This window comes from Echiichthys vipera, assembly GCF_963691815.1.
Source record: "Echiichthys vipera genome assembly, chromosome: 6".
Taxonomy (NCBI): domain Eukaryota; kingdom Metazoa; phylum Chordata; class Actinopteri; order Perciformes; family Trachinidae; genus Echiichthys; species Echiichthys vipera.
In genome coordinates this window covers 23609909-23634457 of record NC_139831.1, presented here as the reverse complement: position 1 = coordinate 23634457, position 24549 = coordinate 23609909, and the positions used below count along the sequence as shown (strand labels likewise).

General features: G+C 42.0%; 2 protein-coding genes across 3 annotated transcripts; one reads left to right on the top strand and one right to left on the bottom strand.

The window, feature by feature from the left end:
* Nucleotides 1-2526: 2526 nt before the first annotated feature.
* On the bottom strand, nucleotides 2527-3622 carry fgf20b (fibroblast growth factor 20b; the record flags this gene model as incomplete). Its single annotated transcript, XM_083914811.1, has 3 exons — nucleotides 2527-2772; nucleotides 2952-3055; nucleotides 3340-3622. 3 exons carry the CDS (start codon nucleotides 3620-3622, stop codon nucleotides 2527-2529), a joined length of 633 nt encoding a protein of 210 aa, XP_083770937.1.
* An 821-nt stretch (nucleotides 3623-4443) lies between these two features.
* Nucleotides 4444-24549, top strand: micu3b (mitochondrial calcium uptake family, member 3b). Of its 2 annotated transcripts, XM_083915050.1 has the most exons (15): nucleotides 4444-4769; nucleotides 7270-7417; nucleotides 10375-10406; nucleotides 10556-10634; nucleotides 13259-13306; nucleotides 13383-13465; nucleotides 13552-13623; nucleotides 14689-14730; nucleotides 16655-16750; nucleotides 17571-17659; nucleotides 17866-18037; nucleotides 20082-20190; nucleotides 20678-20835; nucleotides 21451-21518; nucleotides 23548-24549. In XM_083915050.1, coding segments are annotated over exons 1-15 (1437 nt in total). In that variant the 5' UTR covers nucleotides 4444-4529; the 3' UTR covers nucleotides 23549-24549. The 2 variants fall into 2 exon arrangements, with proteins under 2 accessions (XP_083771176.1, XP_083771177.1); XM_083915051.1 differs by lacking the exon at nucleotides 16655-16750.

The window sequence follows — 24549 nt, the reverse complement described above, 5'->3', positions numbered from 1 at the left end:
CACACACACACACACACACACACACACACACACACAAACACACACTTGATTGGGTTTCCTCAAGAGCCCTTTAAGGCCGCTGCTGAGGAGGTGATGAAAGTCAGGGAGCGTCCATGAAGCGTGTGAGACGGCCCTCCAGAGTGGGTGCGGATGAGGGGTTTAAGTGTTTTCAGTGAGGAGCCACAGACCACCTGGAGGAGGCGGGGTAGGTGGAACAAAAGCATCTGTCTCAGGGCCAGGTAGACCTCCAAAAACATCGGTTAAACAAGTGCCAAAGACCACTTCTGGGCGTCAGGTATCACGACTCAGGATTTCCAGCGTGTTTAGAGGCATGACCTTCAAAATGTCAAAAGGGGGACGTAGCAGGTCACGCTGTTAGATTTGGACAAAGTCTGCTTTGCACAAGGGCAATGGTGATGAGCCCCCACACTGAGACTTTAGTTTCTTCAGAGGCATTGCAACAAGAAAAAAGAAAGCTGCAGGTCAAAGTCATGGGCAAACTATTGCAGCAACGCACTCGGAAAGATGGGATGGGACAGGAATGAAGCATGTCCCGTCATTTTCACGCTTGTTAACGTTTCTAGGAAGCCAAAGAAAGACGAGCAGTGACAGCATCTTTGCAAAAACAAGCGCCAGAAACACCTTTTTCATCCGGCTTGCGTGTGTTTACTCGGTGGACAGGGGATGTCCACGTGCACGCAGGTTATAATACACTCTGAGGGGCCGTCATTAATCGACGATAGAAGCACGTTGATGTTCAAGGTGTGCAGGTGGGAAAGTCCCACAGTATCACACTGCAGACAGGAGAGAGTTGGCAGCGGGGGTTGGTTCCCTGTATTGGGACACCCCCACTGGCTCATGCACACACACACACACACACACACACACACACACACACCGACACCGACACACACACACACACACACACACACACACACACACACACACACACACACACACACACACACACACACACAGACACACACACACACACTAAGATCACAGGCTGAGCTTTCATGCTTCGACACAGATTTTCTCCCACCCGTGAAGGAAATTGTGCGCAGATAGTGGCTTTTTAAAAATAGATGAGTCATTCAACTGCTTTGTACTTCCTTTTTCTAACTTTTGGTTTGTTCTTCTGTTGTTAAAAATGTAAAACTATCTTACATTTTTCACACAAAGAGAAAAACAGACACAAATGTCTTATTTAAGTTATTTAAGACATTTCAACAAGTCTATCATCCTCAAACTGTCAGCAAAAGTTACTTATTCCTTATCGCTCTGACCTCCACTTTTATACAGCTGCTAAAGTCGCTGGGTGTGAGGTAAAGGTCAGATTTTATTTGGGCCTGATCATGTTGTTGCACGGCCTCCACATTCAGAGGATTCGGGAACCTGGGCTTTGAAGTTTTATGTGTCCATCAGGTCTACCTCTCTCGGCAGAATGGTGTCCATAAAGAAAGACAACATTGGTCTCGTAAGCCGTTTATATGTTTAAACTCTGGAAGACAAAGGCAACCAATAAAGTATACTTGTTCTAAAACATTAAAAGTAAAATGTAGGTTGTTTAAAGGAACACTGGTGATAATACCTCCATCTCTGATCATAAAGGCTGACAAAAAAAAACCATGTTGATCACATTTTGAGCAATTTATTGTTTGTATTGTCAGTTTGTTGACTTCTGATTCCTCCTGTAACACATGTAACAGTAGTTTGGTTTGGATTAATATGTCAACATTACAAATATTTTTTTTTAAAACTGATTCACAGTTGCCACATTATGATAAAATGCATTTCAGATGTGGGGATCTTTTCCAAATGTTTCCAATATGTTTTATATTTTTGGTCATATTAGAGTATATATCTAGCTGAGCTTTTTTTTCTCAGAATAAAAAACGGTACAGTGTCTCAGTCTTTATATAATCGATACAGTTTCTAGTCGTTTTTCTCTATTGCATGTATCTAACTGTAAAAATATATTCTCAAATAAATAAATATATAACATAAATATATGTATCTAAAATGAATAAATAAATTGTTACATTTTTTCTCTTTCCAAGCAGGTCTAGACACAGGTAAGAAAAAAAAAACTGAATTCCTTCAAAGTCCTTCCGAGCAAACTCTCTGACACATTATCCCAAATTAAAAGTACCATTTCATGACAGTACAGATTCCCACGGACTCAGCCGACGTCCCCTTCTGACCAGAGGACATGCTCCCTGATCATTCAGCTCTGTTTCCCATCCATCTCCTATTCCACGCAGGTACTTTTTAGGGTTGTCCGGCTCATGAAACAAACGACCCCCTCATGCCGAGCGTGCAGAGATTCTAGCGCGTCTTCCTGGCTGCTGAGAGATGGCCCGTGCATTCCTACAAGAGGCCCCGGGGCCTTTATCCCTGCCGGTCGGGCTGCTGTCCACCAGCCTGCCCCGGGCCACATCCCTGCCTGTGTCCCTCTTCTCTTCTCTGCACCCTGCCTGCCAGGGCTTGAGCAGCTATTCCTGAACTGGACCGGGCCTCCAGGTCTCAGCTGTGTCCAAGGATATCCCTGTACAGCTCTGGCACACGGTCAGGGTCCACAGGCCTGGGCAAGAAATGTGTAAATTTCTGGTGCCGCCTGGATTTAGTCCCGTCCCTTGGTGTCCCGTCTTTATTTAATGCCACAAAATAACGTGTCCCTTTGTCTCCGTGTTTGTAGAGGTTGGAAGAGTACGTGTTGTACCAGTTCTCCTCAAACTGCTCCCTGAAGACACATTCAGCCGTGAGCTTCTCCTGAAAACAAAGGGTACAATATAAGAGAAGTAGAAAAGACACAGTTCATTATTTATCTTAAGCGTCATGAAATTAAATTCTCCAAATATGAGAAATTAAAAAAAAAGATCTCCTTGTGGTTCATCACATGGTCAGAAATGAGGATTTGGGAGACATGAAAAAGCAAAGATGGTACTTACGGAGCCATACAGCTCTCCTTTGTCGTTCATCCCCAGGTAGAGTCCACTGTCCACACCTCGAATGCTGATCAACCCAACAGCCAGGCTAATGAATTCCAAAATACCTGGAGAAGAATAACAAAGTTCACTACAGACTTTCAAAGATGAAAGACTATTATCAAAGAAACTCTCATTCTGTTAATAATCAACTCTGACAGCAGCCGATTTGCACAACTCACACATTTTAATATTAACAGAATTGGTTATTTCCATCATCCTTATTCACTCTTTCCTTGTTGCTGATTCATTTAACAATTATTTTCGTTAATACAACTCTCGGACACTTTACATTGCCATGTCATTTCTTTATTGCTAGCAGAACATATGAAAAATAATTCTCAGTATTTACCAAAACGACTGTGGTCCTTCCTCGTCCCTTGCACTGAGCCATCCGGAAGTATTTCCAGATGAAAGCCAGTTCTGCAGTATAACTGTCTCCTCCTGAGAATCCCTTTGAGGTGCGTTAAATCCGCCGTGGTGCTCCGGGACAGCCTGTCCCCAGGTATGAAGTGCTCCCCCAGAAGCACCGGACTGTCCCCAAGAGGGGTCAGGAGGAAATGGGACCCGACCTGTGCGACACCATCGATGCCGTGCAAGACGCCTCCAACTTCCCCCAGAGCAGCAGCAGCCATCGCGTCAAAGCTCAGCGGGTAAAGTTCAGTGAGGAGGTCCGGCGGGAGCGCTCTTGCGTAGTAGACTACCTGGTTGCCACCGTCACTTATTGCATGTTTACGTCCACCCTCCTCCGTTACTTAGCACATGTACGCGTGTCTCTCCCCTGACGTGAACCGCTCACCGCTGCGGGCTGCACTGATTTTTCTCCTCTTTTTCTCTTTCCTTTTTTCACCGCTGCGTCTTCATCAGCCGGGGGTGGGCTGCAGCTGCTGCTCAGAAAGCCCTCATGTTGCATACCTGTTCTCAGGGAGATGCCTCAGTGGAGCCGCGGAGGAGACACGGCAGGAGAGGATTCAGCAGGAAGGGCTGAGGAAAACGCTGCAGTGCAGGTGAAGGAGCTCCTGGAGGGACTGAGCTCAAAGTGGCAGCAGGGGTGGCGAGGCAGGTGCAGAACCACAGGACTAGTAATGGGCGGGGCTGTCACAGTTCAGACGTGCCCTGGCAGGATATTTTCCCTTCTCCCCAGGCATGAAATAAGGAGAGAGAGAGAGAGAGAGAGAGAGAGAGAGAGAGAGAGAGAGAGAGAGAGAGAGAGAGAGAGAGAGAGAGAGAGAGAGAGAGAGCTGAGCACTTACTTCACTTAAATGTCAAATTAAATATGTAAACACAAAACATATGACACTTTAAATCAACCCGCGGAGTACTAGACATAATGCAGTGTCAGTTTCCACGTTTGTCCAAAGATTTCCACATTTCCTCCACTCTCACCAATTTGACGCGCCCTGCATTTCCAGAGCGACTTGAAGTACCCACGGCATTTCTCGCGAGCTCGGAGCAGCAGGCAGGCAGTCGGCTCGAGCTGCTCTTTGCTGTGTGTGTGTGTGTGTGTGTGTTATCAGTTACAACACCTCAATGTAAACAGCTATGGCCGCCTTGCGCAGGCTTATCCCTTTACTCGCGAGCAGCTGCAGAACAGGGAGACAACAGACATCCTCGACGGCGACGAAAGCGCTGAAAGTTGTCGCCGCCGGAGCGTGCGTCACCGCCGCGGCCGGTGCTGCTTACTACGGCTGCTCGTCCGTCGGTAGGCGCTCCGGGATGAAGAGCCACGTCGAGGCTCGACTCTTTCATCTGGCGCTGCCATCGGTTTCTGCCACCGATAAGGTACAGTGGACATCTGTGAGGCTGACTGTGAGGCTGGTGTCAGCGTTTCCGCACGTGAACACAGGCTAATCTACATTTACGACACCATTAGCCTACATTACACCGTGGCCGTGAGGATACTATAACGTTAATGTGTCGTCACCGCGAGGAGCTGTCCCGACCTTTGGTGCTGAAATGACATGACGGTCAAAGGCAGAGCACGTGACCTATTAGCTGCCATAAGTGAGGGTCTTTCCTGCCCTTCCTGCGAACTGTAGACCTATACATAATCAGCACTTACCTCAAGCAAATTAGGAGTATACATATGTTTATAACTGGCTTACTTATGTATACATCATGTTCAGTGGTGGGGTGGTAGTTCATGAGGTGGTGGTAGTGCAAGGTAACCATGAAGGGAGTGGGTAAACTTACATTTTGTATTATTGTGTCACGCAATAATATGTCCAGCCTGAACAGGCTTACGAGTCACCATTATTTTTAAATAATCTACTCCGTATACCAGTGTATACCCTCCACTACACCGATTTAGGGTTTGGTCAAAATAACAGAAACACCTGACTATGTAATGTAATCCAAAACCTGGCAATACTTTGTAGCTTTGGGAAGCTTGTATGCTTTTTGTTCATACTAGAGTTTTAAATAATTCACTTGTGCTTTTTTGAGGTCGTTGTCAATTGTATATCTTCCCATTACTGTATTTTACCGCCCTTAATAGCTATCTACAGAGGAGGCTCCAAGCATTTTCATATTGGTTAATCTATTCATCATTTATTTAAATAATGGTTCATTGTTCATTATAGAAAAGATAAGACACTAGTGACATCACAACTTCCCAGTGCTTGGAGGTGAATATGGTAAAATGACATGTTCAGGTTGCTTGTTTTGTTCAGCCAGCGGTCCCAAACCCAGAGATATTCAATTTAGGTTCCAGGCTCATGCCAAAGATCATAAAATAATAACACACTTACTGGATAATTTATACAAAAGTCTGTATAAAACACTAGTTTGAGTGTCCTCAACTCATAAACAGTTGACTACTTACTGTTGAAGGCCACCTCTGTGACGAGGTGCTCCGACTTTTCCTGGAGTCGGAGCATAACTATGTCATGAATGAATCAACATTTCTGAAACATAACGTGCTAATTACTCGTCAGTATCAACAAAGAAAGCAGGGAAATATCTGGAGAGTTATCGTAACATTCAGGTCTCGGCCAAAAAGTCATTTGTGGCGAGAAGCTAAGGACAGCATGAAGCCAAGCGAAAAGACACCAAGAAAAAAAAATACAGGACGCTGTAACTCTGGGGGGCTCAACTTTTCTTAAATACAAGTACCGGGGGCTGCAAGGAAAAAGCTTTGGGAAACACTGAATTAATATATAAGTTATTCTACGGAAAATCCAGCAGCAACTGTTTGGACAATTGATTAATCCTATAAGTCGTTCACCAGGCAACGTGCCAGACATTTTCTGGGTCTATCTTCTTTTTTCTATTTTACATTATTGTAAAAATTTGGTTGGACAAAACAAATCAGTAGTATTTCTGGCACATCATCTACTTTCAATCAAAACAATTAGACAGACACCGAGATCTATCAGTAATACAAATAACCAATAACCATTAGCCGTTGCCCCGGACACCAGGAAATATCGGCATATTCATGAGAAATGTGTTCCCTGATTAATGAATTAGTCAAAGTGTTGTTGTTACGTTTTCTAACCAGTTCATAAACTAATCGTTCCAACACTGCTTATTAGATTTACACTATGTCAGATGTTCAAATTATTTTGTCCGCCCCCTGTACAGCATTTGGTCCTCATTAGCCGACATACCGGCACTTCTACAGTTAGTCCCCTTTAGCTCAGACATGTGCTGACGTTGTTGACAGGATGTTCATAGATCACAGCAGGGGTTGTAAACAAACATGTAAACCAGCTCTGCTTTGCACACTTGTAGCTACAGAAGAGTCCTTGTTTACAGGTACACGGTAGGACGGAGGAAAGCTTGACTGGTGTCCACAGGCAACAGGAATCCAGGGACACAGGAAACTGGACACTGGGGCTTGGCGGAGGGGCTGACATTTGATGAGAGGCGGGGGTGGGTAGAGGGGGTTTAATGGTTAAGCAGAGGGGGGCACACATTCCCTGGGTGTTTGCTCTGTGCCCAGTGGACCTGGCACTGCGCCACCTGACCGAGAGATCCACTCTGTCTTCACCAATCCAGCCTTCTGATCTGGCAGGGTTTGAACAGTTGTAGGGACATTATCTGGTGCACAGGGATGAAAAATAGGACTGACATAACATGCGCCCCATTACTGAATTAAAGCATGGGCCTCTTTGTTGTTCCATGCGAGTGAGGCTTTTCGTGACAAGAAAAGCTTCCGTGGATTTTATAAAAAGCATCTTTCAGACGGTATTATCGCTGTTGAGATGATTTGCAATATGTCATGATGGCGTGTGTGCGTGTGTATGTGTGTGTGTGTGTGTGTGTGTGTGGTTTGCAGGCTCGGCCCTATGGTCTGGATGATGGAGATGTGTACATGTCGTCCTATGAAAACAGATTTCGTCTGTTCAGTTCGATGGAGTACGAGGGCCAGCTCTACATGACGCCACTCAACTTCATCGAGTCTGTCACCGTGAATGAACCCAAGAGTGAGTGCGCTCCTGTTACTCAACTCCTTCTCACAATGCTAAACATCCCTTGGAGGAAGAGAGGAATCATTATTGATGTTTAAGGCTTAAACCGAGAGATCCACTTCACAACAACAGTTTAGATAACCAGTTGATTGTTCTAGCTTCTAAAATGGGACAGTTTTATAATCCTAAATTTAATGTTTTTGTGATTTTGGTTCGGTGACCTGACATAAACAGCTTGTAACATCACCTTGAGCTGTATGTTAAGGGCTTTTTCTTTTTCTTCTTTTTCTTTATAGATCAAACACTTACTAAACCAGATTAATCAGTAATAAATAATCGTCTGCACATGTGAAGAATCTCAACGATGAGGCAAATTTGAAAGATTGTAGCAGTTGGGATTTGACAGGTGTTTGACCAAAGTTTGGTCCCCAGAGGAATTATACATGGGGTCAAGAACTATATTTAGAGCCTGGTTTCTCTTGTTGAAACAGTAGAGTAAAAGAAAAGTTCCTTGGTTCCTAGAGAAGTTTCTGCGTGGATTCAGGCTAGTTCAGGATGTCTAAAAGGCAGAGGACACAGCCTCTGATGTGAGTTTTCTTTTTCACTTGCTTCTCGGATGGTCCCATTTCCTGAGTTGGGATGTCGTTCTTTAACTTCGGTGTGTTCATGAGCTTTAAGTCTTAATGTGGAAACAACATGGACGCTACACAGAAGACGTGTTGTATTATATTTCTCAGAGCATTTACACAACAAGTTTGTAGCTGTTTCCAGTATTTATTTCTAGTTTGAAGCTTTTATTAGTGATTGAGTCCCAGACTTGTTTCTGCAACAGTATTTTCCCTAAAACCTCTAAAATAGGACTTTACCTGACCTATTATCAGGGTAAATGCAGATAAACAACTTTCTAACTAACCTAGATACATGTTCACCATATTACAAATTCCACGTGAGTTAAAAATTGATCTGCAATACGTGATTTATTTAAATGTTTCTTACCATCAACCTGATTACTTTTGTCCGCCATGCGTTTGCATGTCATATAAATTTGACATCTGTGCTGTCTTTCCGAGGACAGTCGCGTGAATTTTCTCAGTCGAAAACACATTTTTCCAATTATTCACATGAATGTAGCGTAAGAGAAGGTGGCGGCCCATTTCCGTTCACTGAGACTGTAACAGACTGCTGCGCTGTCTCTGTTATCAGCCACATTTGTCAGCAACCATTTGCTTAATTACACCTCCATCAACTCATCAGATAAACCCCCTTCATCCCCCAATTACTTGAGATTGAAAACGTCACAGTGTTTTTCCTGGAACACAACTTGTTGCTGAGGGCCTGTGAAGTGTCACCAGACAATAAGTTGCGTCTTGCAGAGCTTCAGTCATAACACCTGCATAAAGATAGACATCTTTACCAGCAACCCCACTTTTATGGCTCATTTATGTGGCAACAAACTTGCAGAGACCCAGAGAGACCAAACAACATAGTATGGATGTCATAAATGTAATGATAAGACATTGTGATTACTGTGATTAATTATGATTTAAGGCGTGTGACCTGCATGTTTTGGACATTTCTTTACTGACATCTAATGAGGAAGGCAAATAAGGGGCACAAATATATTATCACAGCGTGTGTCATTGCTCTCTGGTGGCTAATGTGTTGCAAAGTAGTTATCATGGTGTTTTATGGTTTTATTGTGGCGGTAAAAAGACATGTGTCACTCTTATGGATGTTGAGGAAGGCCTTGGACATGGCCACAATGCACCAGTGATGGTTTTATTTCAGATACCACAAATGAAACAGAGGATGGTGGATGTCTGGCTATTTAGAAGTGAAACATTAGAGTCAAAACCTAAAGTGCTGTCATGTAAATTATTCATATCAGATCCATAAGATATGAAAGATCAATTGAAATCATCAAATATGTGCTCACGTTGAGGAGAGCGAGCTCACTGAGACACCTCGCTTTGGTAGACAGCAAGCCATTGTGGCAGTGATAATCCCAGCTTTAGACACAGGCTCTAAAATGTGTCAGGGGAGTGTTATTTGTCACTGTTATCAAAGTTATTTCCCAGCCAGGTTTTTTTTCCTTTTTTTTTTTTTTTACAACACCTCCATCTTATCTACTGCTTTATTGACCATCGGAATGTGTTCATGGTGGTGCTCAGCTTGTCTTTCTGTACACATAAACTCCTGTTTTCACTTTTGTTTCCCGACTCAATGATCCTTATATAGGATTCAACTTTGAAACATAGTCGCGGGAAGTACTCAGATCCTTTAATTAAGTAAAAGTACTAATACCAGACTGTGGCAATACTCCTCTACATGGAAATGTCCTGCTCTATATATTACTTAAGTAAAAGTATATCAGTATTATCAGTATTTATTATGCAGTGTTTTACTGTTATATATGATGATTTTGGATGAACATTCCTGCTGCGTTAATGTGTACGTTTCATTTTCCTGCTGTAGATGTTAAAGGTTGAGCTTGTTTTAACTCCTTTATTAACTGTTTGGATTTTTAATCTACAGCGATACATTATATTCTATAAGAGCATCATATGTTTGTCGCCGTCCTGTAAGAACCCCGTATCTCTAAAAAGTCAACTTTTGACAACATGGTGTCAGAAAAACAGACGTTTTGAGCTTTGTGACGCCGCATTTTCTGATTCAAGTAATTTATTTATCTGTAGAAGTAGGGAAGATTTTACTAAACACATAAAGGAACACTTCATCCTTCAGTTTATTAGAAAAAAAGGTTGTTTTCACTGAACAGGAAAGGTAATCTGAAATGCAACTAAAGCTGTCAGACAAATTTAGTGAAGCAAAAAATCAAATATTTCCCTCTGAGGAGCAGTAGAGTAGAAGTTACATGAAAGGGAAATACCCGAGTATGATGTACTTTTTACATGCCACCACTGTAAGTCACACATATATCATGCACTGACTGTTAACTTTGTTTCGGCCAGGTAGGAGAGCATGGAAGTCCCTCACGAAAAAGGTGAGTTGTTCTTTCATCAAAGCACAGAATCTCTTCATCTGTGTAAAACCTCTGTAATTACCGTAATGCCAACAAACACTGCATTACGCTGTGATTACTCAGGATTTAGAAATGAATGAGTGATTTGGGATTTTCTTCTATTCCCTCAGGACTTAGACAAGATGCTGGCTGATACCCCGCCTGTTTGGAAAGGATCATCTAATTTGTTTAGAAATCTTCGTGAACGAGGTAAAGTAACCCGCTCAGTGTATCACATTGAATTGAAGTAATTCCCCTTTATGCTTTTATTTATTTAAAGGCCCTCCATGCCTTGTTCAGAGTGTGCTCTGTTGTGGGTTTTAGCCTCGTATAATCCAGAGGAGTGAGTGTGTCGTAAACATTATCTTATCTCTCCATCGGTCTGGTAACATGTTGTAGATTTATTCTCAGGTAACCTCTGCAGGAGGGAATGGTTCATTAATGATATAAATAATGATCCCCCCCAGTTTCTCAAATAAAAAAATGCAATAACTGAAGTTTCCTGGAAAGACGTATATCATTTGGTACTAATTATAGGGAAATTGAGGTTATTCATTTAGTTTTGGAGACTTAAGTGTATACTTTATTGACTTTATTGTAACGGTATGCTTAGTAGTATACATTTTTGCATGTTTAGCTGAGCTGGTAAAAGACTCAAGGCTACACCAGCAGTTTTGGGAAATCAATCAAACAACTTCTGAGAGCTGGGCCAAAAATGTTCTATCCCGATATAAGCAATTTCATATCTCGCTTTCAATATATATCCTGATATAGTACGTTTTCTGATAATTCAATAAATAAATAGTCCATATGAATATAAATAACCACGTGGTAAAGCTTATTATTGTAAACTCCTGTGTGTAATAAATACTTGCATACTAGAGACAAATGAAAAGTACTGACTATTATTTCATTTTGTTAAGAACTTTAGTGCAAAATGAACATAATGTGCAAGGTTCAGAGTGTAAAGTGCAGTTTTTTCTGCATTGTGTTAGAAACAACATGGACACATATAAGAGAGACTTTTATATATTATTATTTGTATTTTGACAATTTATGGTTTTATCACCCAGCCCTACAACTTCTCTGTTTTCACTATATTGCACATTTTTTTGGGTGGGAAATTGGAAATGATTGTACATGTGTGGAATATCATGAGCATGCTTAAGTAAAGTTGCATCACTTTGCATCACTAATTTACATCGACTCGTCGACAGGAAAGTCTCGTCTTCAAACTGCTAATGTCAGTATGTTTTTTCCTCCTTCTGTTCATTATGCCATACACAATAAAAATAGTTAGAGCTGAAACAATCAGATCAATTATTCAATTAGTTGATCAACAGAAAATGTATTGGCACTTGAGAATCTCCTTTTAATTAAAGCGGCCGCACTCTTCACCTGCAAACCCGGATTCATGGTAACGTCGCGTGAAGAAAATGATGTTGTCAGTGTGAGTAAAGAGCTTTTTTTAAAAAAATTTCCCACCTGGGCCAGCACACTCCCACTCAGTAGGTCATACGAGCCAGTGGAGCATCAGATCCCACTGTTCTGCTCTCTCCTCTGTTGCTTTAGCTAAGTGCCAATGCTGGGATTTGGGGCTTTTAATCCTGCTGTTAAACGTTGTGGCTTTGTCAGGGAAAAAAAGGACTGGATTGATCTGTGAACAAAGCCTCGCTTTAGAGAATGAGGGAGCTGTTTGAACCCAGCTATGTCGAGACATGTCCCATTGGCCACCCCCCTGATCACCACGGACATTATGAAGCCTAAGAATGGCATTGGATTACATCTCTGGGACTGCCACTCTGTATGAAGTGTTTCTGTGGAATTCTTTGTATTGTCTAACAACATCTACTTGAGCTCAGAGGCTGGGGTGCAGGGAGGAGGAGGGGCGGCCTCCCTCCAGGAGTGAAGGTGTGTGGTATTGGTGCAACATGGCAGGAATCTTAAAAGTTTTTTTTTCTCTCTTCAACCCATTTAAGCCTTAAAGGCTTTGAAGCCAGATATCTGTTGTCATTATAGGGCCTTACCTGCCAAGCAGAGAGAGAGCTGGGATGAACTTTGTCTAATGGCATGCATCACTAATTCTCTTTTCACACCTCAGTTTGTACATGTTTCATTTGCCTTCGCATCATCTTGTTAGCAGCATAGCTTCAACCTCTAAAGCAAAGATGACATCTTTGTTTGCCAGTCTAGTTTTTTTCCCTTGAGTGTTCCTCTCTCTGGAAATATCTTCCTGCAGCAAACCCTGTGCCTGAATTCTTTTCCCATAACACCCCGAGCAGTCACCCAGAACTATCTGCGCTCGATTCTCTATCTCCCCGAGCAAACAAAAGCTTGGGAATGCTTTCAGAGTTGGAGGGAAGAAGCCTCCTGAGTCGACTGAGATGTCTCCTGACACTTACTCTTCCCTTCTCCGTGTCACACAACAAAAGGATCTGAAGGACGGGACACACAACCTGAATCGGCCATTCTCAATCAGTGACAGATCACTTGAGAATGTATTACACCTTGTTACCCAAACACGATCAGAAGCCGTAGGCCTTAAATTTGTTTGGGTTTGTGTCCAGATAGGTCAGCTCAATTGTAAAGCCTGTGTTTGTGTGAGGGGGAACACCGGGCATGAAGTAAAAGGCACCTTTTAAGATGTTATCAGTGAACGCAAGAAGATTACTCTTGTCTGAAGGCGTGCACTGTTTCTTTGGATGGCTTATTCATCTCTTTGAACATCTGTAAACACCTTCAGCTAACTGGTCAATGCAATTTGATGCCATCTTGTGTGGAAACATGTTGGTTTTTGTTTCTCAGCTTGACATTTTTTTTCTTTTCGTTTCCAGGTGTCATCAGTTACACAGAATACCTCTTCCTGCTCTGCATTTTAACAAGTAAGTGTGTATTACAAATGCTCTTGAAACGTATTTAGAAATGAGAAGTTGACTACCCATTTTTGTGTAATCTCAGAGCCCCGTGCAGGCTTCAGGATTGCTTTCAACATGTTTGATGCAGATGGGAATGAAATGGTGGACAAAAGGGAGTTCCTGGTGGTAACGAGCCTCATCCTGATTATCAGATAAATGCATTTCATCTGATATGTTACATTCTGTATAATAATTTATCATCTTCTCGCCAGCTGGAAGAAATTTTCCGTAAGAAAAAGGACAGAAAGGAAGTTGCTGAAGATGTGCAAAGAATTGACCAGCAGGTATGAGTCGCTTTAATCTAAGAGAGCTGCTGTTATCAATAGTTTATCATATTAAGAATGGAACAAATGACAACGTGTAATGTAAAAGGGCTTTGTGGTAATTATGAATCCAAAGAGTTCTAAGCTTTTTAGCTTCTTTAGATTATTGATTCGTTTTTCTCCATTGCCTACAAAAATATGTGGCTCTTTAGCTAAATGCTACGTCATGTTCACCAGCTGGTTGCAAACCTTGTCCATCTACCGTTTGGTGCTGCAAGTAGTGCACAGTTTTTAATGAAGAAAGTTGCCTTTTGCATCTGGAAGCGAGAGGATTAGATTACTTAGAGCACCTCGAAATTTTATAGTTTTGTGGCGGAATAAAAACAAGACAACAAGCTGAAAGAAGCTAAAATGCTCTGCAGAGCTGGACAACAGAGTCATGTGGTTCTCTGTTTGTCACCACGAGTGAACCATTTCATATTACACACAATCTTTGATTAGTAAAAAGAAAAAAAGGACTAGTGCAGCTTGACATTTACCTGAATGTTAAATTTGAACCATTGTCTAACATGGCAGGTTTTTGTGTTCCTAGAGAGAACACAGGCTGCACAGAGGTGAATGTGGTCATACAGGGTAAAACATGTCTGAGGCTTTCATCTCTTTAGGGCTGTCTTGTGCCGCATGCAGGTGGATGTAAACAGGCAGCGCTGAATAGAGCGATAAGCGCGTCTCTTTGAGGTCTTATCGCACAAACACAACATGGAGGGGCTTACTCTGTCGGGACAAATGTTAGCATCTCTGGACAGTCTTGCATAAATCTGAAGCCCGTATAGTCATCAAAAAGATCATTAGAATGGGCACTCTAGATTTGGAAATATAATGATGCTTTGCAAGAAGACAAAGTCGAGGATGAAGACTCTTTGTGTTCACTCAATAAGAATCTTGGAAGTCACGTCATGTAAATTTGACGGCGACAAGTTAAAAAATCAATCCACAGCTTCAAAAACAATTTCCAAACATCTTCCTGATCTAAAATACTTTTGTGAAGTATAAATTAATCTTGTCTCTCTGCTTTCTTTTTTCCAGAGCCTGCAGCTGTACGGTCAACACAAATCCCAGCCGCACAGTGTATGTATTGTTCTCTTTCCCTGGAGGAAAATGAACAGTCCTGCTTGTTGAATGTATTTTTGGCATGTGCTCTTCCTAAGCTTCATGCACAGAAAACACACATGCATCTCAGAGGCTGACACCACCTATAACTTCATTGACTCTGACTCTTCACTGACTGGAATTGAAATACACCGCTGTGTACTCAAACATTATCTGACATTGTGTGTGTGTGTGTGTGGTAATGCAGATGATTTATGTAGCTTTTGACAGCATTGGGCCAGAGATTCCACTTCAAAAAGCTCTTACCTGAAGACTGACAACATTTTGCCCGGACCCCCATGTTTTATTTTTACAGTTTCTTCAGGAGTGGTATTTGGACTCAGGTTACCTTTTGTGATGGGGTTGACCATGAAGATGCCAGTCAGGGAGGAGAACTGTGAAAAGCACTCAACACACACACACACAAATACACACACAAACACACACACACACACACACACACACACACACACACACACACACACACACACACACACACACACACACACACACACACACACACACACACACACACACACACACACACACACACACACACACAGTAGAGCCATCAGACCCATCAGGGCTTTACCTTTAGGTGTGTCTTTTTTGTTTTGATTTCTTCTGCCGTACTGTAGGTATCTTTCCAGCAAAAAGTTCAAAAGTCAAATCTTTTCAAAAACACGTACCAGGCGTGTATTCAGTGCTGCAGTTGGGCTTTCCCCACCATATTTTAATTACAAGCGTTTCAGGATCTTTTCAAGGAGGAGATGGGAACAGCGTGGTGCATTATAGAGTTGTTCAGTAATTAGCTGTGGGAGCATGTCGTAAATCTCTCTCTCTGGAGAAAAGTGATGAGGCGCAGAGGAAGAGCTGTTTTATTGCCCTCAGGCTTTAGACATGAAGAAAAGTTGATAAGATAGATGAATATTATGAAATGAAGCAATCCATACTTAAGAACACATTTTGACGGTGGCTGCCTGTTTCTGTGTGCGGATGTTACTTTTGAATGAGGTGGCGTTAAGACTCGAGAGAGACAGAAATGATAAAATCAGAATGAGAGCGGGAGGCACCAATATGGTTTGGTTTATAACTGGGAGTGAAAAACACTCACACAGATTTGCTGTTATCTTTTTATTGCACATGATGCCAGTTACACGAACACTGTTGTTGACAGTGGTGTTTCAGTGTAGCTGCAGTTATATAAGTCCCACAGCAGGACGAAGGCTGCGGTGTAAACTGTAATAATGATAATGATTGGTTAATCTGAGATCAGGAGCCTGACCTCATTGAAGAAAAAATAGCAGAGTGGCTTCTTTTTCCTGAACAACATGCTCAGTATCTTCCTTCATCACAAAATGTGTTGAGAGAGTGTTTGTCTTTTAATGTATTGGTAAAATCTGCACCATTAACTTTTATGTTGAGACTCTGAACCTGCTTCACTGCAGTAGGTGAAAGGTGTCTGATAACCTGCATTTACTTCACAGCTTAGCATCAAATGATGATGTATTGGGTGGGTTCAGTTACATAGTTTACCTGGCATGAATCACCCTTCAGCTCTCACGCCCTGCATGCTTTGGACATGTGTTAGCTGCGTTGGCTCGACGTCCTGCCAAGAGGCTGCATGCATGGTTGCAGAGCAGGCTCATGTCAGCGGTGATGGGCCTCTCAGAGACACTGGTGTCAGCCCCGGTCTGGTTCTGCCTGTCTGAGTGTGGATGGATGTCAGTCCCTCTGTCTCTGACTTTTTGTTTTTATACATACGTCTTCTTTCTAGCCTGTGTATCTCTGTCCTGCTGCCTGCGTCAGTGATGTTTGTCCGTCCATCTTTTTTCTCCTAATCTTTTAGCATGCACCAGATGTATTTTGTCTTCTAACAGCTGTGCTTCAACTGCTGCCACAGGTTCTTAAAAAAGACAGTCAGCATGTGGAGGACCGGGGCATGTGGGATGTTCTCAGACGTGGCACAAGTCAAGTTCTGTTTTCTGATCTCACTGAGGTAGCAATGCCCTCATTACATCAGTTATACAGTAATACTATGCACTAGATTCTGACTTTCCATCCTGTAGGTTCAATGTAAGCACTGTGGATTTATGCATCTTCTTATCAGTAAGAGATTTCCTCTGCATTATGTTTAAAGAATCTTTTGCATGGCTCATGTTTGTATTGTGCAGAAATAAGAAATTCTGTCCCACTGTTTGGTTTCAGACACAGTGAAAGATTAACCATTAACATTAAACACATTAAATGTCATTGTTAATGTTTACCTGGTGTTACCATGATGTATGTTAGAAAACAGCGCATCCTGGCTGAGTTTCCATGTCTTTTTTATTATAAAGCAGGCCGAGGAGCTATTTAAATACTGTGAAAATGTCAAAACACTCAATCCACAGAGAAATGCACACAGCCTGTATTCAAAAACTTTTAACGAGCCGTCAGGACTTCTGCACGGTTATGATGTCACTACTACAGGTAGAAAGTGCTGCTACAGTCATTCCCCGGCTGCAGTGACGGTGCAGAGACACTGAGAGCGTAGCTAAGGAAGACTCAGAAACACTGACCAATCAGAGCAGACTGGGATTTTTTAGGAGGGGGTCTTAAAGAGACAGGCGCTAAAACTGAGCGTTTCAGACAGAGAGTTAATACAGCTCTATTCAGACAGACAGGATGAGAAAAATAATGTGTTTTTTTTTACATTAAAGCATGTAAACACGTTCTAGCACAAACCCAAAATACAAGTATGAACCTGAAAATGAGGGTAATATGGGACCTTTAAAGCTGTAAGGAGTCATAATGCAGTCATTTCCCCCCTCTGATAGCATGTGGATGAGACAACAGAGACAACGCTGCTGGTGCATTTCTTTGGGAAAAAAGGCAAAGCCGAGTTGAAATTTGAAGATTTTTACGAGTGAGTTCAAAAGCTTTTGTCTGATCTATGATAAATCATGATGCCCCTGAGAAAATGATCAATAACCATATTGTAATATGTAATTTGGCCATTGATCATTTTCAAACATCTAAACCTTAAGTGGTTTAGTTTGTGGCTATGTTAAGTGTTCCTTTGTGCATGTGAGTGGTGGTGTTTCCTGTCAGCAGTCTGTCTCGCTCCTCCAGGTTCATGGACAACCTGCAGACAGAGGTGCTTGAGATAGAGTTCCTCTCCTACTCCAAAGGCCTGCCCACCATCAGCGAGGAAGACTTTGCTCGGATCCTCCTTCGCTACACCAACGTGGACGACGTCAGCGAGTATTTGGAGAATGTGCGCCACTGTATACCAGATGAAAAGGTGCAATGTTTTTTCACCCTCGCATTTGTCATCACATGTAACTTCTGACAGCATCAGTTCCTCATGTTAAAGTACAACATGTAGACAAAACAACAGTAACACTTCACCATATGATGTAACCCAATACAACATCAAAAACTGCAGCATCAGGAAATACAAGAGAGATTAATCAACTCCTCTTTTCAGCATTACAAATAGGACATAATTACTGCCATAGTTTTTCACAGTCCAACTATGGCACAGCCCACCACCAGCTAAACATCCTAAATTAGACATTGAAAGACTAAAAAAGACTAAAAGATACAGTCAGCAAGATACAGGCTTTCACCCCACTCAACTCAAATAGTTCACCGCTCGCTTCAAACAAAAGAAAAACGCTGCGTCGTATTCATCAGATTAACAGCACCCGCCCTACCACCATGCTGCCTGTGCTCCTTGCTCATTTGAGCCGAAAAGTCCACCGGATGACGTGCACCGTCGTGACATAGAGCCGGTTGAAGATAGACAAAGTTTAACTTTAAACTTTATTTAGCCTGGATCTGGCTCGGACATGCTTCAAATGTATGGTGTGAGCAGTACAAGAGTGGAATTGGACCAGAGTGGAGCAGGAGATAGGGCGACGCTCCTACGTTTTAAAAAAGCTGCTGCTACGTTCTGCACTCAACCAAGAATTAGAATCAGAATCAGAAATACTTTAATAATCCCAGGAGGAAATTGTTTAGAAAGTTTAAAAAAGCGAACCCAAAGGCTGGAGTAGCAACAGGCAGCATGCAACTTTCCGCGCATGCGCACCAGATGAAAAGCAAAAGTTTCATGACTTCACTCTCAGTAAAATCACAAATAGTTGTTTTTGAATTTCAGTTTTTGTACAGCTTAAACAAACAACATATAATGTGTTGATTATTGTGCTTTAGAGGTGCTGCTGGGAAGATTTTTTTATGTTTACTTTGCTGAGAATTAGGTTAACTCCAGTTTCCAGTCTTTACACTCACCTAATGTAACTGCCTGCTGGTTATGGCTTCATCTGTAGCATACAGGCATGAGAGTGGTATCACGCCTAACTCCCAGAAAGAAACCAAAGAAGTGTTTTTCCCAAGAAGTCAAACTATTCCTTTAAATTAATTATTTAGCTTTTCATAGAGTTCAAAGCAACAACAAAGTGCAATGCACGTGAACTGTAGCAATTTAGCTTCAGGCTGAGGTTATACTTGAAAGGAACACCGCACACATTTAAGGTGTTCACAATGTTGCACGCTGTTGCTGTTTATTCCTTTGTTTCTTTTGGTACCGACCTGTGAGTTAGCTGTTGAGTGAAGCATCCTCATTTTAGCTTTAATGTGTTTTTCCTCTTAGCACGCTGAAAAGACACCAGCAGCTCCTCAGCCACCTCGAATAGCCTGTTGCTAGATCTCCATTGACGATCAAGTGGGTCTCATCGTTAGGCTAAGAGATATTTTATGGCCCTCACCTTGTTAAAACAGCAAAGCGTCACAGATTAGTCATTACTCCATTTGTTAGGCAGTGTGTTGCCTGTTTGGCGAGGCCCCCGGCGAGAGAAGGAGCTGGTAGCTGCGGGACGGTTGAGTGGAGATCAATAGGCTCAGTGTTTGAGTCATCAGCCAAGCCTGAGATGTTTGGGGATTCATCACTTTTGTTGTTTTTGTTTATTCAAGTATCAGGTTAATCTGCTTTAGAAAAGTTTGCAAACGGGCTGACCTCTTCCCAAAAGCTACAATCCTCCCCCAGCCGCTGACAGCTCAGCATGTCCATACTGCACAGGGAAAATCCAGCAATGTATACTTTGTCTGTTTGGGTGTGTTATCTATCTGATGGCTTCAAGGTCCCACACACACTAAAGGATTCCCCTGCGGGATGAAAGGAAGCAGATTATGTGTTGTGTGAATTGTAGCACTATCCTTTGCTGGAGTGTTGACACATGCAGCCGTTTGCTTTATGTGGCACTTTATGATTTCTCATGTTGCATTTCACAAGCTTTATGTTTCCTGAATAAAGGTGTTGTTTTATTGCTGTCATGTCTTTGCAGGGAATCACCTTTGACGAGTTCAGGTCCTTCTTTCAGTTCCTAAACAACCTGGAGGATTTTGCCATCGCCATGCAAATGTACAACTTCGCCAACCGCTCCATTGGTCAAGGTAAAGTCTCACAGTGTGTAGTTGATCAGTTAGTTTTGAGAGGTTTTACATTTTTTTCTCTGTTTACAGTGGGTTTATCAATTGAGGTGAGCAACCCCTCCGGTGACATTCAATCTTTGTGATTTTATCTCAAGCAAGACAATCTTTTTTAAAGTAGCATACTAATGGAAGTACTAATATTAAAGTCTGGAAATACTGACCAATCACAGCAGACTGCTAATTTTTCAGGAGGGGGTCTTAAAGAGACAGGCGCTAAAACAGAGTGTTCAGACAGAGGGGGAATACAGGTCAGACAGTATAGGAAAAATAATTTGTTTTTGAACATTAAAGCATGTAACATGTTCTAGTAGAAACACAAAATGCAAGTATGAACCTAACAAAATGAGGATGAATATGGGACCTTTAATATTGGTAGGAAATAAATCTGTAATAAAGACTATTTTATTGTCCACCTCTCACCTGGTCACCTGTTTTTATTCACTCTCAGAGGAGTTTACCCGTGCCGTCTACGTGGCTACGGGAATCAAGCTGACCCGCCACCTGGTCAACACCGTCTTCAAGATCTTTGATGAGGACCGTGACGATAAACTCAGCAACAAAGAGTTCATCGGTGTCATGAAGGACCGGCTGCACCGCGGCAGCGGGGTGAGACAGCATAGACCATTTAGATGCCATCTGCCTCTCTTTTATGACTCTGAAGGTGACTGAGGTGTTGGTGTCTGATATCCACAGCATCACTGGCTGATGTGAAAAATACCAGTATTGTCAGTCTTTGTACTTCTAAATGTGTAATCTGTCTCAGAGGTAACAGAGTACTTTCACGCAATTAGGCCTCCTTAAGCAGCTATTAGCAATACAAACACCACCTTTCCTGTTTAATTACAGCTTTGAGTAAGTAGTAATTATGTGGCTTTTTCTTAAGGTGGTGGTAAACTCAAATACGTCCATACCATAATGTCTTAATTACACTCCTGCCACTTTTCATTCCTGAAACAAATCTCACCTCTGAGTTGGCAATTTTTGTGAAATTATACTGCCATCTAGCGAGACATCATGCAATTTATTTTCTCACAGTATTCCCCTTTCTCTCTCTCTAAAACACAAACAACCACACACACACACACACACACACACACACACACACACACACACACACACACACACACACACACACACACACACACACACACACACACACACACACACACACACACACACACACACACTCACACACACACACACTAACATACTCATTCACAGGGCGTCAGAGTGGAGGAGAAGTTCACCTCTTTTAAGTCCTGCATGAAGAAGGAGCTTTCAGGCAAATAGTAAGTATTTTCTCACACTGTCAGCATTCTCTGTTATAATATGAAATAAAAATGTATTAACAATGCATAAAGTGAGGATGACAAATGCCACATAAAGACACAAAGTCCCCCTCCACTCAAAAATGTGCTTTCCTTCTGTTTCTGTCCTCTTAAAATGTCTGACACTAACTGTAGTGGCTTGTATCTGAGGAAACTTTATCACAGGAGAGGTGATTTCACATTCCTCTCCTGTTGGAGGAGATGTCTGTGCAGTTGGCTGCAATTTGAGATTCAAAAGTATCTACGCAGCTTTAGTTGGTACGTCACTAATCCATTAACCAATCGCTGTCTCACAACTTCGACACAACACCAGCGAAGAAACTTGAAAAAGAAAGCCCACTGCTAATTACAAGCGAACAAGCTAACAAACAATGGAAACAAACACTACCTAAATTTACTGTTCTGATACGTGTGCTAGTTGACGATTTCCATTCAGCCAGCCTAGGCTCAATGTCCATCCATCTACCTGCGAGCTCCGCGAGCGTCATAGTGCGAGTCGCTCCCGCCATGAGCTGGCGATGCACCCGAGGGGCCCTGTCGCCTCCTGTCTGAAACATGTATGGCTGAATCACTCTGATGTGTTGATGTGCTTCCAGCCACTTCTCTTGAGTTTTCTTTTTACTTCCTTTACGGAAAAAACACGTTAAACAAAATATATTTTATAACAGAGTAGTTTTTATATACTTTAAAATGTGTCTGCAGTGGGACTTTAAGATGTCTCCTGACAGAGTTTCCCAGGCACACTATCTCAGTATAGAGTCAGTCTTTTCAGATGTGTTTTGAGGCCCACTCTGCCTGCCTGCAGCAGCATTGAGTTACACTGTAATATTAACGCCTGATCAACTGCCACCAGATACCAGCTTAAACTGCACATGAGCAGTGAGCAGTGCAGTTTAAAGCCGTATAAATGATTCAAAGGAAATGCACCTCATGGCAGAGGGCTTGATAATCTTCTTCCAGGTCTCGATCTGGATATGTTTGCAAACCATGCATGAAAAATATCGATTTAGAGGATTTTGAGGTAAACAAGAAACATTGCCTGTAATTTCCCTCATTGTTGGTCTTTATTTTGATCAGAATGAAACAGTTAATATTAATATTTCACTTCCGTACAGCATTTATACAGTACATGTATTTTTTTTTAATGAATGTAAGAAGTTAAAGGAATAGTTTGACATTTTGTGAAACCTTAAATTGTTTACCTGCAAAGAGTTAGATGAGTAGATTGATACCACTCATATCTGTCTGTTCGATATAAAGCTATAGCTAGCGGCCAGTTAGCTTAGCACAGAGAATGGAAGTAGGAAGACGCAGCTGTCTTTGTTCAAAGTTAACAAAATCCACCTACTATCACCTCTAAAACTCCCATTTAACACAGCATATCTTGTTTGTGAATCTGTGAAAAAACTATGCGGTGGTTTCACGGTGGGTTATGTGCATCCTGTGTGGGTTGTTATGGGGTCTTTACATTTCACCTTATGCTGGGCCAAGATAGGTGGCTGTAGCTTCATATTTACAATACAGACATGAAAATTATATTAATCTTATCATCCATCAGCATAAGATGCCACGGTTGTTTGTATTGTCTACCATTTATGAGGAGTGTTTTATTTGATATATTTGTTTAAGATGAAAGTAAACAAGTGAAATTTGCAGATATTTGCTCAAATTACTGCTGGGTGCTGGAGATCCACAGCTGTGGTCCCTGCAGAGGACCCAGATTTGTTTTCCGCATACTTGCAGAACTACTGCTGCACTCTACGACGTTTGATTAAGAGGTGTTCGGGTTTCTTTTTCTCTGTACTGAAACGTATTCTAGTTTCTCAGTGGCTGATAGAGAAGAAATAATTGAACTGCAGTTCTATTGCAAGAACAATGCAGATGGTTTATAATGGCAGCACAGTTTGTTGGTTTGCTTACAAAGTGTCACACTGGACTTACGTATTTATCTCTCTCTCTCTCTCTCTCTCTCTCTCTGTTTTGTCACCAGATGAGAACCTCATCATCAGCGCATATCTTAACTGGACAAGCTGGGCTTCTCTGTCCTCTCTACTAAGACAGCATCTTTAATGCATGTTGTAGTGTCTTATTGCAGTTTGTTAGAAGTTTTAAAATAAACCGGATGTGGTTGAAACAGGATGGCATCAGCCTAATGGGAAGCTGTTGCAAGTTGTCGAACAAGAACGACCCATTATGAAACTTAAAGTGTTTTTGCCTGCTTAGAAGACACTGAACTATTTATTTCATTAATTTATTTGTAAAAATATTTATCAGTTTAAGATTGCTAACACCGATTTCATTTATCCGACGTTGTCTTATTACTGCTCTGCCAGTGTGTGTTGTTGGGTTTCATTCTCCTTTTGTCCCGAGTTCGATTCTGTAGGGGGGCGGCATTGCTCACATACTTCTGTTGGCCCTGCAGCCCCCTGCACGGATCAGCTAAGGACAGCGCCTCCCCTCCTCCCTCTCCTCCTCCTTCTCCTCTCTCCCAAAGCGCTGCAGCTAAAATCCTCCATGATCCCCCAGAGGCAGCAGGCCTGAACAAACTCACTCAGTCTGTGGCTTTTTTTCACTGTTTAACTACAGGCAGCTAACAGCGTTAATCATTTCCTAGCTAGTAAAAGACAAGTGCTATTTTCATGCCACTGGCAGGGATGACCTCTTTATAGACAAATATGCAAAAAATTGAAGCCATATGTTTTTTCCTCTCTTGGGACACTCAGCTTAAATTAGTTTTGGAGCAATATATTGAAAATGACCTTCCCTTTACGCTCTGAGGAAGAGTTTCTCTGCTTCTTCCTAGAAATCCTCTCTTGTACAACTGTACAGTATGTTACTGAGCAATTCTTGTTTCCTGGTGTAATGTTTGCTTTGGGTGGAGAGAGATAACATGTTACATGCTGTAACGTTAATCAGACTAACGTATTTGTAGTTTTGGAAACTTCTCATCGTATCTTTTAAATCAGGCCTCGACTGTTACACTGATGCGTCT